The sequence below is a fragment of the Clytia hemisphaerica genome, unplaced genomic scaffold, assembly GCF_902728285.1.
Source record: "Clytia hemisphaerica strain Z4C2 unplaced genomic scaffold, Clytia hemisphaerica genome assembly, whole genome shotgun sequence".
NCBI lineage: Eukaryota > Metazoa > Cnidaria > Hydrozoa > Leptothecata > Clytiidae > Clytia > Clytia hemisphaerica.
In genome coordinates this window covers 227,864-244,311 of record NW_027103684.1, presented here as the reverse complement: position 1 = coordinate 244,311, position 16,448 = coordinate 227,864, and the positions used below count along the sequence as shown (strand labels likewise).

The 16,448-nt window shown below is 35.0% G+C and overlaps 3 protein-coding genes across 3 annotated transcripts; all 3 read right to left on the bottom strand.

Moving 5' to 3' along the window:
• Positions 1 to 557: 557 nt before the first annotated feature.
• Positions 558 to 4,370, bottom strand: LOC136803813 (uncharacterized). Its single transcript, XM_067060538.1, has one exon. The coding sequence runs from the start codon at positions 4,368 to 4,370 to the stop codon at positions 558 to 560; it is 3,813 nt and encodes a 1,270-aa protein (XP_066916639.1).
• A 98-nt stretch (positions 4,371 to 4,468) lies between these two features.
• Positions 4,469 to 5,578, bottom strand: LOC136803811 (uncharacterized). Its single transcript, XM_067060537.1, has one exon. It carries the CDS (start codon positions 5,576 to 5,578, stop codon positions 4,469 to 4,471), a length of 1,110 nt encoding a protein of 369 aa, XP_066916638.1.
• A 7,793-nt stretch (positions 5,579 to 13,371) lies between these two features.
• Positions 13,372 to 15,612, bottom strand: LOC136803827 (solute carrier family 35 member G1-like). Its single transcript, XM_067060554.1, has one exon. It carries the CDS (start codon positions 15,453 to 15,455, stop codon positions 14,235 to 14,237), a length of 1,221 nt encoding a protein of 406 aa, XP_066916655.1. The 5' UTR covers positions 15,456 to 15,612; the 3' UTR covers positions 13,372 to 14,234.
• Between the last annotated feature and the right edge of the window lie 836 nt (positions 15,613 to 16,448).

Below are 16,448 nucleotides of genomic sequence, written 5' to 3'. Positions count from 1 at the left end.
TTTAAAATTGGTAATCGCAAGAGGCTTTAAATGATTAAGACCATTTTTCAGTAACTAAACACATAAATTTTGAAACTGATGGAACGAAAGGGTTCAAAAGGTTCATCAAAATCATTTCAATACTTTTAAGGAGATTTTCCTCAGATTTTTGGTTCTAGACTGGATAAAGTATATGTAAGGCTGGATGTACCTCGAAACCCATATTTGATGTATTTTTATGAATTTTACCAGATTTTTTGGCTTTTTTCGACGAATTTTCTGCCTTTTATTGAAATTCAATCTTCCTTTATATAACAAACGGTCATTTAGACAGCTAATTATCATTTTTAATGACTGAAACGAAAATACTGATGCATTATGTTATTATTTTTCTGTTTAATTTGATAGGTCGATTTTTAACGTTTTCGAGCACTTTCAAAAAGTAACTTTTGTATTCAATAGAGCATAACTCTCGATCTAATCAACCGAATTTAATAAATGACCCATCAAAATTTAAGTTTATCTTTCTTCTTTCCAATGGAATAGTGTTGTATAAAGTATAATCATGAACTGGTCTTTCAATTATAAACACGTGCATAAGTACAAAGTGCGCCGAGTAGGCAAAGAATATTCTCAATACGTTTAAGTAGTGTGGAAAGTTCATCACACGTCAGTATCTCCTTTCTTAGAGATTTGCGTAAGACACGTTTGGTAGACTGAACCAGTCTCTCGAACACTCCACCACTCCAGGGAGCAGCCTCAATGTTAAATTTCCAACGGATAAAACGAGATTTTGCAAAATCTTGTGTAGCATGAGAGGTGAAATTCGAACCATTATCAGAGTTAATAACTTTCGGAGCGTTATATCTGTTGAAGAAACGTTCTAAAATACGAATTAGAGCGTCTGAATCGTAGCTTGTAGCGAGATCAAGGTATACAGCTCGCGTGGAGTAACAAGTTATCAAAGCAATCCACGATTTGTAAAGAGTTTTCTGATCACCAAAATTGTTTCGAACGAATACCGGACCAGCGTAGTCTATACCGATATTCTCAAACGCGTAACTTTGATCGACACGTTCTGATGGTAACTTGGGTTGGTCAGGGTAAATACATCGCTTACCCTCGAATAATCGACAAACTAAACACGAGTTTATCAGTTTCTTGACGAGTTGTCTGCCTTTTGGAATCCAATATTGTGAGCGAATTTCGTTTAAGGTATCTTTCGTTTTGTTATGTCCAACGGTTTGGTGACATTCGAGTACAATCAGTTCAGCTAATCTCGAATCACGTGGTATAAGAATTGGAAATTTCGTGTCGAACGGAAGGGGTGCGTTTCCTAGCCGTCCTTTGCATCGTAAAATACCATTAGCGTCTGTAAAAACGTCCAGACTTCGTTTCAATTGTTCGTATCGCGGTGATTGGTATTCTTTTTGTACTTCAAGGATCCACAGCTTCTTTGCGTTCACTAGATGATTGATTGATTCTTCGGCATCGTGCCTAGTGTTTTGAACACTATGTTTTAAGTTTCTCACGAATTTTAAAACTTTGGCCGTCACCCGAAATAAACGGGATAACGAACCGAATCTTCTTGGATCGAGGATTCCCAGTAAATTCGGGACCTCGACCCCATCACTAAAAATTGTATGACTTTCATCAGATTGTGGTATTTCACACGAATCTGGATCAGGATACTCACGAACAATATTGTAACTGTTAAATAAAACGAGATTAAATGCAGCGTTAGTAGCTAAACAAGTAACTTTCTCTTCATCATCAAGGTCAGAGAATTCAAATTCAGTTCCAACAAACAGATTAACAGTTTCTGTAGTAGAATGTTCATTTTGTTTCGAAAAGTTATCACCTGGCTTTAGGTCTGGCCAGTGTTCTTTGGAGAGAGATAAAAATTCGGGGCCATTCAACCACCTCTTATTTTGTACAATTTGAGATAACAATAAACCCCGGGTTACATCATCAGCAGAATTTTGTAAAGTGTCAATTAGTTTCCAAACAAAAGTTTTTGATTTCCCTCTTATCTCATTTACTCGATTTTGAACAAATTGTTTGTAAACTTTATTTTCGTTTTTGAGCCAACAGTAAGCGACGGTGGAGTCTATCCAAGCATAAATTTTCTCAATAAAAAGTGTATCTTTCAGTTCAGACTTCACTTGATTGATGATGATAGTTAGAATTTGAGCCCCACACAGTTCTAATTTGGGGACAGTACTACCCTTTATGGGTGCAATACGAGATTTGCCTGTAACTAACGATGTGCTTACAAGACCAGAATCAAATTCAGTTCTTAGATAAACACAACAACCATATGCTCTTTTTGAAGCATCACTGAATCCATGAAGTTCACGAGAAACGACTGGATCATCATTTGTAGTATAACAATACGGTCTCAGAAAACTAATATCTTTAATTTCCTTCAAATCAAGTAAAATTTGCTGCCAGACAGAAATTAATTCAGTGGGAATAGTCTCATCCCAATCAGTGTTGGAAATACAAATATCTTGGAATAAAATTTTCAATTTCACGATAAGAGGATTTATAAGTCCGAGAGGATCGAAAATTGACGACGTAAATTGAATAACATTTCTCTTTGTAGGTAACGAAAATTCAGCTGAGTGTAAAGAGTTTTGGAAATTAAGAAAGAACTTATCATTACCTTTGTTCCAAGGGAGGCCGAGCACTTTAGTGAGGTCACATTTGTCGAGGACTTGATTCTCTCCTGTAAAAAGTTTTTTCAGATTTCGTTCGAGCGATTCACAGTTCGATTGAGCTTTACGAAGATTGAAATTGGCTTCAGCAAAATGTTCTTTACAGGACGTATAAAATTCACAGGCTTCAGCTTCAGTGTCTAGACTTGTCGTAAGGTCGTCGACGTGTAAGGAGCGGAGTAGCAGGTCACGAACTGACGTATCTTTTATCTTATTAATATGGTATCTCAGTGTTCCATTTAATAGAAACGGTGAAGAAGTAACTCCAAATAAAACGCGACAAATACGATAAGTAACGAGTTGATTGTTATCAAAGTTCTGAAAATCAATATCATTGGTGTCTTTCAACCATAAAAAACGAACAAAATCACGATCTTTCTCGTTCAGCATGATTTGCCAAAAAGCTTTTTCGATGTCTGCGACTAAACCAATGTTTTTAGCACGAAAACGGAGTAGAATGCCAAATAATGACGTTGTGAGCGAAGGTCCTGGATCTAAACAGTCATTTAAAGAGGGACCGTAAGTTGTAGAGCTAGCATCGAAAACCATTCTGACCTTTGTAGTTATACGGTCGTCTCTGCACACTGGTCGATGCGGTAAATAAAACGCGTTCTCTGAGGCGGATGAAGTTGGAACTTCTTCAATCACACCTAATTCAATCTGTTCTTTGATAATTGTATCATAAGTTTTCAAAAGTTCCTCATTCGATTTGAAATGTTTCAGAAGCACTGATCTGAGTCGACGTTTACTGGTTTCAAAATTATCATTCAAAATTTCGTACTGTTCGAGAAATGGTAGGGAGACCTTATAACGTTTAGCCTCATCATTAAAAGAAATATCATTTTCGAAATTTTCAATAGCAGTAGATTTAATTTCGTCATTCGATTCTTGGACATTTTCACAGTCCCAAAATTTGTTCAAAGTTTTTTGTAAATCTGTGTTCGGTTCGCGTATCTCATACTGGCACTCCAGAACATGCGTGGTCAAAACGTTTGATTCTAACGGATTTTTGTTAATAGAGCCGGACAAAACATAGCCTAGCTTTGTATCAATAGCAACCAAAGTTCCTTTGGAATTTTTGACTTTGTGGTCGTTGAAAAATCTCCAATAATTATCAGCACCAATCAGCATGTCAACGACTAACGGAGAGTTCTTTGGATTCGAATCTGCAAAATCTAACGAAGCAAACTCAGGAATTTCATAAACACTTTCAATATTCTGATTCTTCAGTGGGTGGCAAATTTCGTTGCACAAAGCAGTCACTGGAATTTCACAATTTTTTCCTTTCACGGTAACTTCGAAAACGTTCAGAGTTTTGTTTGTAGAGTTATCATTAAAACTTTTAATACATATATCTTTAGTCGCGATGGGTTCATTTAGCTCGAGTTTTTCAGCAGCTTTCGGTGTAATATACGTAATCTGTGACCCCAAATCAAAAAGAATTCTCATTTTCTGTTCTTTCGTTTTACTCGAAACGGTAGCAGTAGCAGTTTGTAAAAATACATTATTATTCTTTGACCCAGCTACACACGAAACACTTTCATCGTTTCCCTCCTTTTTATTTGAACTGTCTTTCTCTTTTTCTTTCGTGAGAGTTTCAATGTTTTTATCCTGTTCATTGTTTGTACAAATCGAGACGTGGTGTTTTCCTTTACACACAAAACATTTCATATTCGTTCGACATTGTTTTGATGAATGGCCGATCTTGAAGCAACAAAAGCAACGTCTTTCCTTTATTATTATAGACTTTCTGATTTCTTTATTCTCTACTATATCACAATATTGTTCTTTGTGATTTCGTTTACAAAAGATGCATTGTTTTCGCTCACTTGTCTTCGTAGAGAGATTTTTGAGGAGGCGTTGTCATGACGATTAGATCTTTGTGTGTGACCTAACAATGAACTTCCAGTAAATTTACTCTCTTGTAAACAACTTGAAGAGATTTTTTCGCGAGCTACAAGCTCATTTTTGAATGTTTTTAAAAGTGTTAATAAATCAAATTTTTGTTCATTCGAAATGTTTCTTGAGATAATAAGTTGCATTTCTCCAGGCATCTTATTCATCAAAAGTGGGATCAAAAGTGGCCCATATTCTTCATTTTTCATTTCAAAGGTTTCTAAATTTCGTAGCTGAGTTTCAACGGTGTCGTAAAGTTTTCGTAGAGCTTTCAAATCATTGATATTAGATACCGATTCAAGTTCAATAATTTTCCCCATATGAAACGATATAAGTTTTTCTTTGTTGCCGAAACGCTCTTTTAACAGTTCTAGAGCTTTTGAATAGTTTTCGCTCGATAGATGAAATCCCTTCAATAAATTTTCTGCCTCTCCTTCGAGGTAACCCAACAAATAATTAAGTTTTTGTACATCTGGGATGCTTTTTTCATTGTGAACAGCAACGTTAAACGATTCTATGAATGACTGGTAATCAGCAGGATTCCCAGAAAATTGTTTGATTTTCAAAGTCGGAAGTTTCACGTTTGTTTTTGCTTTTGAGACAGATTGGATAGAACTTACAGGAGTAGAAAGCTCGACATTTGAAGACCCCCCACCAGTGCTCTTTCCCCTAGAAAATTTGGTAACAAAATTCTCAATCTTACGTATTTCGTAGTTTGTTTTGACTTCGTAATCCAATGCGTCATTCATAATCAAATTGTAATCATCATCCTCGGTTTCTTCATCTGCAATTTCTTGGTATAACTCCATGATACTTTTCAATTTTTCTTTGACAGTGTTTTTCAAAACAACGAGATATTCAATTTTGTCATTCACTAACTTTGACTGTTCAGTAGTCATAATCTCTTTGATATCTCCTTCTAATAATTTCTTAACATACGAGACAAGTCCAGCACGCTGTCTCTTTGAATTTTTCTCAGCCATTTTAAATCAATAACTCAATAACCAAATAATCAAATAATCAAAATTTGTTTTTCTTATTTGTTGTTGTTGTATGTTTTCTATATCTCTTCCAACAACCAAAACACAAATGCCCCAAGTGGCATTTCAATTTGTAAAATTTAAAAAACGAGTTCAATCCAGTTCGGTATGGACCATGTTGTATAAAGTATAATCATGAACTGGTCTTTCAATTATAAACACGTGCATAAGTACAAAGTGCGCCGAGTAGGCAACTAACATAAGTATATACCGGGTTACAAATTATACGACAAATAGGAATGGTTCTTTTAAAATTTTTAGATTTTGGGAAAATTAGTTTTAAAGAGAGAAACTTTTTTGTGGCGCACCCGGAAAGCGGTTGGTAGATCATTAAGCAGACCTATACTACCTGGGATTTTGTAGAGGTCTGCGATTCAGACTAAGGACGACGGCAAATCAACACTTTTACCGTCCTCGATTTTGCGGGTCAGAACTCCAGGTTTTTCCAAATCGCTTCAGTCACTTTACCGTCCTCAAAAGTGCAAATACATAAACTCGCTATTATATGATGATCCAGGGTTTGGATGGTCTGAGTATGACATGAATGCCCGGGGGGGCAGCTGTGCAAAAGGACCGACGGGTATGTGCGGGTCCTAAGGTTACCTTTTCCAATATGTTTAAAATGCACTGTAAGGGTCGGAAAAACAGACATGCACTGTGTAAAGGGTAGAAATTTCAGAAAATTCTTGAAAAACCTAGAAAAAAACATTTTTTGCACGAAAGGGATCAAAAATTTGGGGGAAAATACACTCTAAGGGTATCATTTTCACAGATATTTGCTGCGCTGTAAGGGTGCAATTTTAAAAGCCAATTTTTGTCCGCACATACATTACCGTGAGTATCACAGCGCGAATAAATTCGAATATTTTCTCTTTGAAAACTTGACCTCTGATACTCAGGGTACACATACATACCGCCCGTCAGTTCGCAAACCCAGTGCCCCCCCCCCGGGCATGAATGAGACACCTGACAAAGTATGCAATGGAATTCCCGAGTTACTTTTCCCCGAGTTATTTGTTTCTGAGTTATTTTCCGAGTTATTTTACATAATGACGTCAAAATTTCATTTTTGTGAGGTCATTATGACGTTATCACAAAAATGATAACTCGAGGTTTTCGTCTTCACAGCTCGAAAATGTTTTCTCTTTGAAAACTCGACCTCTGATACTCAGGGTAGGTTTTCTTCGTCTTGGGTTCGTGCCTCAAAGTTTTTGAATTTTATTTAAATTTATACTCCGAGTTACGAAAAAACCGAGTCATGACGTCATTTTTTATCATTTTAATTTTCTTGAATTTTTTGTCATTTCTTCTCCCTGCCCTCTTCTCTTTGAGGCGGCCGCCCGGGCGTCCCAAACCGGGTTCTAGCTCAACGGTCGTAAGGAGCTCATTTTCGGTTTTTTCAAAACTGCATGTACTTCCACCTCATTATAAACATACCTATTTTTGAGCTTCTTTGGAGAAGCTTAATTTAGCCGTCATGAATGTGTCCTGTCAGATGTCCCATAAATGCATTAAACTCGAAAATATTTGGAAAATCCCTGAAAAATCCGCCATTTTGATGACGTCATTGACAGAAAAACTTGAACAAGTTCAGGTAGAAAAAAGATTTCGAGCTCAAATTTCGACCAGAGACGTATATAAATAAAACAAATTTGAAAATTAAAAAAAAAAAAATCGAAAAGATGCTTACGTCAGCAAAAATGGCTGAAAAACCATTTTTGCAAAAAAATGCTGACGTCATCAAAAAATCAAAACAATTTCGATCGAAATGGTTTTAATTTTTAATTTAAATCTCTGGTAAAAATTTGAGCTCGAAATCTTTTTACTACCTGAACTTATTCAAGTTTTTCTGTCAATGACGTCATCAAAATGGCGGATTTTCTCAATTTTTTCAAGTTTGGTGCATTATGGGACATCTGACAGGACACATTCATGACGGCTAAATTAAGCTTCTCCAAAAAAGCCCAAAAATAGGTATATTTTACCGTGAGTATCACAGCGCGAAAAAATTCCGATTAGAAAACCCAACCTTGTCCTCCGAGGTTAATAGTACATGCAGTTTTGAAAAAACCGAAAATGAGCCCCTTACGACCGTTGAGAGAGGCCGACTTTCCAACCTTTCCTTTTCTGCTGTACTTAACTGTATGGTCAGACTTTGTGTCCAACATGTTTTAATTTTTTTCTTCTTGTTTTTGTTAAGCTGACAGTAACAAATGACTTTAGAGTGACAGGAGATGCTTACTCAAGGTATCGCACTTTGTTTTCAGCTTTCGACGTCCGATGATACACATATTCATTTTCATTGGGAGCGACCGGACATAGCTTGAAAATATAAAGGAAGGAAAAATAAATTCGATTTAAAACAAGAAATAATTTGAAAATCTAAAGGAACGCAAAAATAACTTAAGAATCTACAGGAAGGAAAATAACTCGAAAATTTAAAAGAAGAAAAAAACCGAGTTAAAAAAACGAGAAATAACTCGAAAACTTAAAGAAAGGAATAATACTCGAGTTAAAATACCAGAAATAACTCGAAATTTTAAAGTCACGGAAAAAAACAGAGTTAGGGAATTGAGAATGACGTCATAGAAGGTACAAAATGACGTCAAGTCAAGTTTTCCGAAAAATGACGTCATAACTATTTTTTTTTTCGTAACTCGGTTTTTTTTATTTTATAGCAATATATTTCGCAGGTCTATTGACCTCTATGAAACAGAACTTTTGATTTTACATTATATAAGGTTTTTTCTCCCATTCTTTTATCAAACGCTCTTTGAAGACTTGTATTGTAAGGATGGTGCTTTAACAATATCTTCTTCTAGATCATTCCAAGGTTTCACACTTCTGTAAAAAAGAGAGTTGCTTTGGTAGCCTTTCATACCGTCATTAGCAAAGTTCCTTTGAAGCTCGTAATCATGCTGACGTCGTGGTCGTGTCCAAGGAGTAAATTTCTCTGATCTTATAGACTCGTCATAAAAATGTGGAGGTTCTTGAAAACTTCCACCATATCACCAACTTACCGCCTGGTCTTTAGGCTAGGTAGATTGATGAATCGTAGCCGATCTTAGTATGAGTAGTTTCTATAGCAACTAACTACTCTTAGGTGCCAAATAAACGGGGGGTTCGAATAAATGGGGGGGGGTTAGAAAAAATTTTCAAATTAAATAAACGGAGGGGACCTAATTACCGGGGGGTTGGAAAATGGACCTTTAAAAACCCTAAAAAGGGTCAAAATAGACTAAATTTAGGCTTTTTAGAGTAAAACAAGGAATTTTCCTTTTCGTAGCTGGGAATTTTTTCAAAAATTAATAAACGGGGGGTCCTAATAAGGTCCGGGGGGTTGGAAAAAAATCGAAAAATTAACAAGCGGGGGGGGAGCGTTTATTTGACACCTAAGAGTAGCCTTGTAGTTCTTCGTTGGACGCCCTCGATTGCATTGATATGTTTAACTCGAGAAAAAAAAATAACTCGGGATCTCCGAGCCTCTCAACAAATAGCTCGAAAAGTTAAAAGCACACAAAAAAACCAGAGTTAAAAAATACCAAATAACTCGAAAAGCTAAAGGCATGAAAAAAGACCTGAGTTAACAAATACCAAATAACTCGAAAAGTTAAAGGTATAGTACGAAAAAAAACCGAGTTAAAATTTATCAAATAACTCGAAAAGTTAAAAGCCCGAAAAAACTCGAGTTATCATTTTTGTGTCGACGTCATGAAAACTGAAATTATGACGTTACATACAAAATAACTCGGGAATTCCAGGCCCCACAATATCCTCATCGAGGCAAGGATGTAAGATACAAATTCTACCTTTAGTTTTTTAAGCTAATGAAAAAGGAAAGTTTATTAAATCACCCATCAATCACCAAGTTATTGACATGATGTTCGAAATTAATTATTAATGACCATCTGACGATGACTTCCTTGTCCCTTACTTCGTATAAACTTTTTTCGACCACAAATATTACTGGTTTATATAATTCAAATTAAAAAGATTGAATAAGATTAGATCAAAAGATTTTTCGTTATTTTTTCCAAATAGACTTCCTCACAACAACAAAACTTACACAATTGTCGTACCTTTCTGACTCGTGGCGTTCTTAACTTTGAAATTCACTTCAAAAAATGAGACTATGATACCTAAAGATATATCGTCACATCAAAACTAAAAAGACTTAAGTCACATTAAACAAAAAATAAACTGCTGGTGGATTCATATTCAAGGGGTCATTCTTCAGGTCTAGAAAGCCTTATCTACCAAAATCTGACCTCTGATACCTTGGCTATAACCTTTTTTTTTAATTGAGTTTTATTTGTAAGACTTGATCCACTGTAAAGTTTTCAATTCTAGCATTTAAAATACACATTTCAGAACTAAAAAAACTTAAAAATGGACGTTTTGGGACTTAAATCCATCATTTTCAGCATTTTACTTTCACTTTCAAATTTAAAAAAAAATTCAGAGTTTAAAAGGCTTAAATCCAATTTTGTTATTAAGGCTTTTTAGCTCTGAAAATCTTTATTAGCGTTTTTCTCAAAATGAGTCTTTTTAGTTTTGATCCGACGATATATTCATTTAATCATTCAACTCATTAAGTAACTGCTCGTAACCCTGACAGACGGTACTGTAATTTTGATTTTGTAGGAAATCTGTAGAGCCAAAAGTAATACTTCGTTGGAAAGAAAATTTCAAGTAGATTCTGATCAAGAATATTTTCATTGTCCTTGTTTCTGAAGCTTCATTTAAAATATCTAGAAGTCAGACTTTTCATATCTTTTATACAGTTTATCAAAAGGCCCTTGCTTTCTTAAACAAAAAATTTAGTTGGTGTATGGTAACAAGATTTAGCTTACGAGAAGTATAATAGGGTGTAAACTGGATTTTGAATTTTAGAGTTTCAAAATTGTCACAATTTTTTATCAAAATTTATTATATTGTAAGACTTTTTGCGCAATTTTGAGGTCCATAAGTCAAAAATCCACTGTTTGCCCCAGGGGTATCTGATTCGCGGTAGTAGCAAAAAACGGCAAAAATGGCATTTTTTGTCCATTTTAAGACTATAAAAGGCAAGGAAATGGTCAAAATGGTTTCTAAATGGTGTCTTGTACTAATATTCAACACAAAAAGACAAAATAACCCCAGCGAGATCGCTCAATGTTTCAATTTCAGGCTAAAAAGGCCGATTTTCTCGGATTCTGGGTAGCAAAATGCATGAAAGCAGCATTTTTGAGGACCCACAACTTTTAAACTTTTTAAGGTACACACTTGAAATTTTCAGCAATGAAACACTTCAGAGAAAGCTCCAGGAAAAATCAAACTTGAGTTTTCAAATATTTCCTATAAATCCATCATGGCGCCCTAGAAATTGAGTTTTCATGCTAAATGCCAATATTTCAAGCTAAAACTTGGTTTTCTCTGGCTAAAATCTCAAAAATGGTTTCAAATGGTGTCCTGAAATCTTTGGGTGTTGAAAGTATTCAGGAAAAACTCTGGGAGAATCAAAATGGTTTGGGTTAGAAATTTGCCAAAGTCTGCCATATGGAATTGCATTTCCACTTAAAAACGCGATATTTAGAGTTAAAGTCTAATTTTCTCAGACTAAAATCTCAAAAATGGTTTCAAATGGTGTCCTGAAATCTTTTGGTGTTGAAAGTATTCTGAAAATACTCTGGGAGAATCAAAATGGTTTGGGTCAGAAATTTTCCCAAGTCTGCCATTATGGTATTGCATTTCCCACTAAAACGCAATATTTAGAGTTAAAGTCTGATTTTCTCAGGCTAAAATCTCAAAATGGTTCAAATAGGGTCCTGAATCTTTTGGTGTTGAAAGTATTCTGGATATACTCTGGGAGAACCAAAATGGTTTGGGTTTGAAATTTGCCCAAGTCTGCCATTATGGTATTGCATTTCCCACTAAAACGCAATATTTAGAGTTAAAGTCTGATTTTCTCAGGCTAAAATCTCAAAAATGGTTTCAAATAGGGTCCTGAAATCTTTTGGTTTTGAAAGTATTCTGGATATACTCTGGGAGAACCAAAATGGTTTGGGTTTGAAATTTGCCTAAGTCTGCCAATATGGTATTGCATTTCCTACTAAAACGCAATATTTAGAGTCAAAGTCTAATTTTCTCAGGCTAAAATCTCAAAAATGGCTTCAAATAGGGTCCTGAAATCTTTTGGTGTTGAAAGTATTCTGGGAACAGGAAAATCATAGTGGTTCACAATGGTCATATATATGCCAAAGTCTGCCATTATGAATTTCATTTCTTTAGGAAGAACACTCAATCTTACTCAAAACATTGTGTTTTAGAATGAAATACAATTCCATAATGGCAGACTTTGGCAAATTTCTGACCAAAACCATTTTGGTTTTCCCATAGTATTTCCAGAATACTTTCAACACCAAAAGATTTCAGGACCCTATTTGAAACCACTTTTGAGATTTTAGCCTGAGAAAATTAGAGTTTAGCTCTAAATATTGCGTTTTAGTGGGAAATGCAATTCCATAATGGCGAACTTTGGCAAATTTCTAACCCAAACCATTTTGGTTCTCCCAGAGTATATCCAGAATACTTTCAACACCAAAAGATTTCAGGACCCTATTTGAAACCATTTTTGAGATTTTAGCCTGAGAAAATCAGACTTTAACTCTAAAAATCGCATTTTAGTGGGAAATGCAATACAATAATGGCAGACTTAGGCAAATTTCTGACCCAAACCATTTTGATTCTCCCAGAGTATTTTCAAAATACTTCCAAGATTCAAAGATTTCAGAACACCATTTGAAATCATTTTTTAGATTTTAGCCCAAGAAAACCAAGTTTTAGCTTGAAATATTGGCATTTAGCATGAAAACTCAATTTCTAGGGCGCCATGATGGATTTATAGGAAATATTTGAAAACTCAAGTTTGATTTTTCCTGGAGCTTTCTCTGAAGCGTTTCATTGCTGAAAATTTCAAGTGTGTACATTAAAAAGTTTAAAAGTTGTGGGTCCTCAAAAATGCTGCTTTCATGCATTTTGCTACCCAGAATCCGAGAAAATCGGCCTTTTTAGCCTGAAATTGAAACATTTAGCAATCTCACTGGGATTATTTTGTCTTTTTGTGTTTAATATTAGTACAAGACACCATTTAGAAACCATTTTGACCATTTCCTTGCCTTTTATAGTCTTAAAATGGACAAAAAATGCCATTTTTGCCGTTTTTTGCTACTACCGCGAATCAGATACCCATGGGGCAAACAGTGGATTTCTGAAGTATGGACCTAAAAATTGCGCAAGAAGTCTTACAATATGATAAATTTTGATAAAAAATTGTGACAATTTTGAAAATCCAAAAAAAGTATTTTTTCATGGTTCCAGTTTACACCCTAGATAAGCAAGATGGATATAATTTGCTCATAGCATTGCTACCTCATATAGTCTTTATTGATATAAAATAAATTATTTTTACTTTATTTCTTTTTATTTTATAGCAATATATTTCGCAGGTCTATTGACCTCTATGAAAGAATTACAGTTCAGACACAAGGGTCTCTAAACCGTTCTTGTACAAAAAATCTTTTTAAAATTGAGAACAACGAATATGATGAAATGAAGCAAATAAAAGACAATTGCTAAGCGAAATGAAAAGTTAAAAAAAAAATATACTTTGTTTGCTTGGATAACTAAATGATTGCATAGCAATGAATTAAACATGAAAAGCAAAAATAAAGTTTCAGGCCAAAACATCGAAAACGATTAACGTGATAATATAAGAAATGTAGACTAGCTCTTTCTTTTGGAATTTTCTCCAACTTCCCCACAACACAAAAATAAAAAATTATACAATATCATATAATATTATCTAGAAATAAATACCCAAGTAACTCGACATATAATTTACAAATTAAAGTTAATACTTTTCATTAGTTAGTTAGTTTTCATGCATTAAATAAATTTAAAATGAAGCTGGATGGTCCGAGAAATATTTATTTAATATTTGAATGTTTAGAAAAATGTGTAGCAGATTCTGACCAAGAATCTATAATCTTTATTTTCGAAGCTTTGAACTCATTTCAGTCTGGTGTTGTCCCTGATACAGGAGCTTACAAGTCACCAAAATTTCAGTAATGAAAAATAAAAAAGTACGAAAAGAAAATATAGAAAAATATTTGAAAATTACCAGAAAAGTTATGTTAAAAAAATAATTATACCCATACGAAAATAAATACAAATAAGCTTACTCTAAATGAAAGCATTCTTTGACATCACTTGAAAATTACAGGTGAATGAGTTGGCTGAAGAGATATTCACATATTTTTGGGACATAATTGTGGAAAACTGCTTCCCAAATAATATTCGATTTCTAAGTTTTACTAATTCATTGTCAAATTGGAATAACCTTCAACAAATATTTCCTTCATTGAAGGAGGGAAAATTAAACTGACTTAAATTAGAAAAACTGAAAAAGATTAAAAATAACAAAAATAATAATCAATCTTCTTTGGAGCTAGAAAAGTCTCTTTAGATTGAAAAAAACTTTCAGTAAGCTAACCCCACTTACCCACTTACATAATCTTAAATAATTTCTCAATAAATTTAAGTCTGAAGGCAGAAGGTTTTATTCCTTCTCATCATTTCCTGCAGAGTCCAAAAGCAAAAATTCTCTGTCGTCAGTCATTGCTTCTTCATCATTGTTATAACAGTTTTTATCCCAATTAAAAATACGATTTATTGCAATGATTGATGTACATGATAGCACAATGATTGTTCCAATTAAAGCTGATAAACCAGGTGGATGACGAACAAAAATGTATTGGAAAAGAAATGCATAGATTACATCCATATTGCGAACCAAAACAGCAGGCCCAGGATTTTCTAGTTGTAAGGCTTCAGCCATAAACATCAGACCTATGAAGGCAACAAAACCAACAACAAATAGTAATCCCCAAGATAGGCTATTCAGTTCTGTTGTCACAACACGTTCCCCTTTAATTCCCATTGCAATGGGTGCAATTATCATGCCAAAAACACTTGGATAAAAGATTGTTAACGTAACATCAGTTTTCTTTCCATTCATCTTGTTTAAAATGTAAAACCACGACAAACAAATTGCAGCTAGTAAAGCAAAGCTGGCACCAACAATATAATCAGTAGAGAGAGTGTTGATCATACTTTGAGAGTGTGGAACTTTGTGCTGATGGTGAAAGTAGATTGATGTTTTATTTCCTTCAATAATCGATGGTTTGGCAATGAGAATAACTCCAACAAAACTAACGGTGCCAAATATGCCGTCCACCCAACCACAGCATTTTTTAGTGATACAGAAACTAAAAATCATGGTAAACACTGGAGCAGTGAATTGAATAACTGTTGCATCACCAACAGGAATCTTTTCCAGGGCAAGATAAACCAAAACGATTGCAGCAGCCTCGATGATACCCATTATACACAGAGACCAAATGTTTTTCTTTTCAGATCCGTATGGATGAACTTTCCCATGTACCATGAATATCATTGTGAAGAAAAATTGTATTATCGAGCGTATGAACAAGACTTCAAAGGACGATATGTGCAGGTCCGGATTTTTCATGTAAACAAACTGAACCAAACTGTTTCCTAGTGTTAAAAATAAACCAGCAGCAGCCATCAAGACTAAGGCCAACATTTTCTGATGTTTGTTATCAGTCCCAATCATATTTCCTATAATTCCAACCATTTTGTCCTCAAACCCAACAGCAGGAAGATCAAAAAGATGAGAATCGTCTTCTTCGAATTGGTGGTAGGCAGGTTTCCGTTTCGCCCTTCTTGCCTTTGGTTGAAGTTGACTTTGCTTCAACATATGCCTCTACACAAACAACATCCAACTTAACGAGAGGATATCGATCAGAAAAAGATAATAACAAAAGTCTCTATTTAAAATTAGAAAACCATCTGCCCCCTCATAAACTGTTAGCAGAGATCAACCAACCAAGTTTCGATTTGATTGTTCAGCTGTATCAATGGGTCGTGTGTAGATTGTAAATGACTCGCCAGGATTTTTTCTACTTTCTCTACTTCCTATCTTCCATTCTATCTCCTTGTCTTTTCTATTTTCTGACTTTCTGAGACTCGTTTTCTGATGATTTCTACCAACTTTTCTATATTCAAACTTTCTCCAAATATCGACCAGACCGGGATTCGAACCCACCAAATGAAAGAATCTCTGATCAGAAACCCAGCGCGCTATCCGTTAATTTGTAAATACTTATAGAATGACAAAAAAGACGGGGGTAATGTTATTATAATATGGGTAAAAGTACCCCTTTTTTAACCTGACTGAAATTCGAGCCGTTACTAGCAACCCTGCGGGGCCCAAGGCGCCGAGTATGCACCCGGCACAGTGACAAGCCGTTACTAGCAACCCTGACCCTACCTAACTGATAATTACAGAACCCCCGTCTAAATGGAACCACCATACCCCCGTCTAAACGTTTCCGCAGTTTGAAAAATTTTTCGCCTTGGTAGTCATTTACAATCTAACCGACACCGTATCAATGGGTCACCGTATCAATGTCTTCCTGTATTTAAGTTTTATCTACTAAACTGATGAAGGAAGTACATAGTAACCCGAAATTAAGAGAAAATGATCACTCACTTAGCCCGAGTTTTTTCCGAAAAATTTGTAAAAAACAATTTAATAGATTGAATATAAAAGATTTTACTGGACCAAGAGCCGGCTCTTAATAGTCGGAATGAAACGAGATCGAAGAGGACGAGTGTCCCAGCGTCCCCACTTTTTATGTACGCCTCATTCCACGCACACCAATCCCAGATCCCCTGCTAACGGGACGCT

Excerpts from the sequence above, each read along its gene's own strand:
- LOC136803813 (XM_067060538.1), bottom strand. The coding sequence starts at position 4,370 with ATGAAATGTTTTGTGTGTAAAGGAAAACACCACGTCTCGATTTGTACA.
- LOC136803811 (XM_067060537.1), bottom strand. The coding sequence starts at position 5,578 with ATGGCTGAGAAAAATTCAAAGAGACAGCGTGCTGGACTTGTCTCGTAT.
- LOC136803827 (XM_067060554.1), bottom strand. The coding sequence starts at position 15,455 with ATGTTGAAGCAAAGTCAACTTCAACCAAAGGCAAGAAGGGCGAAACGG.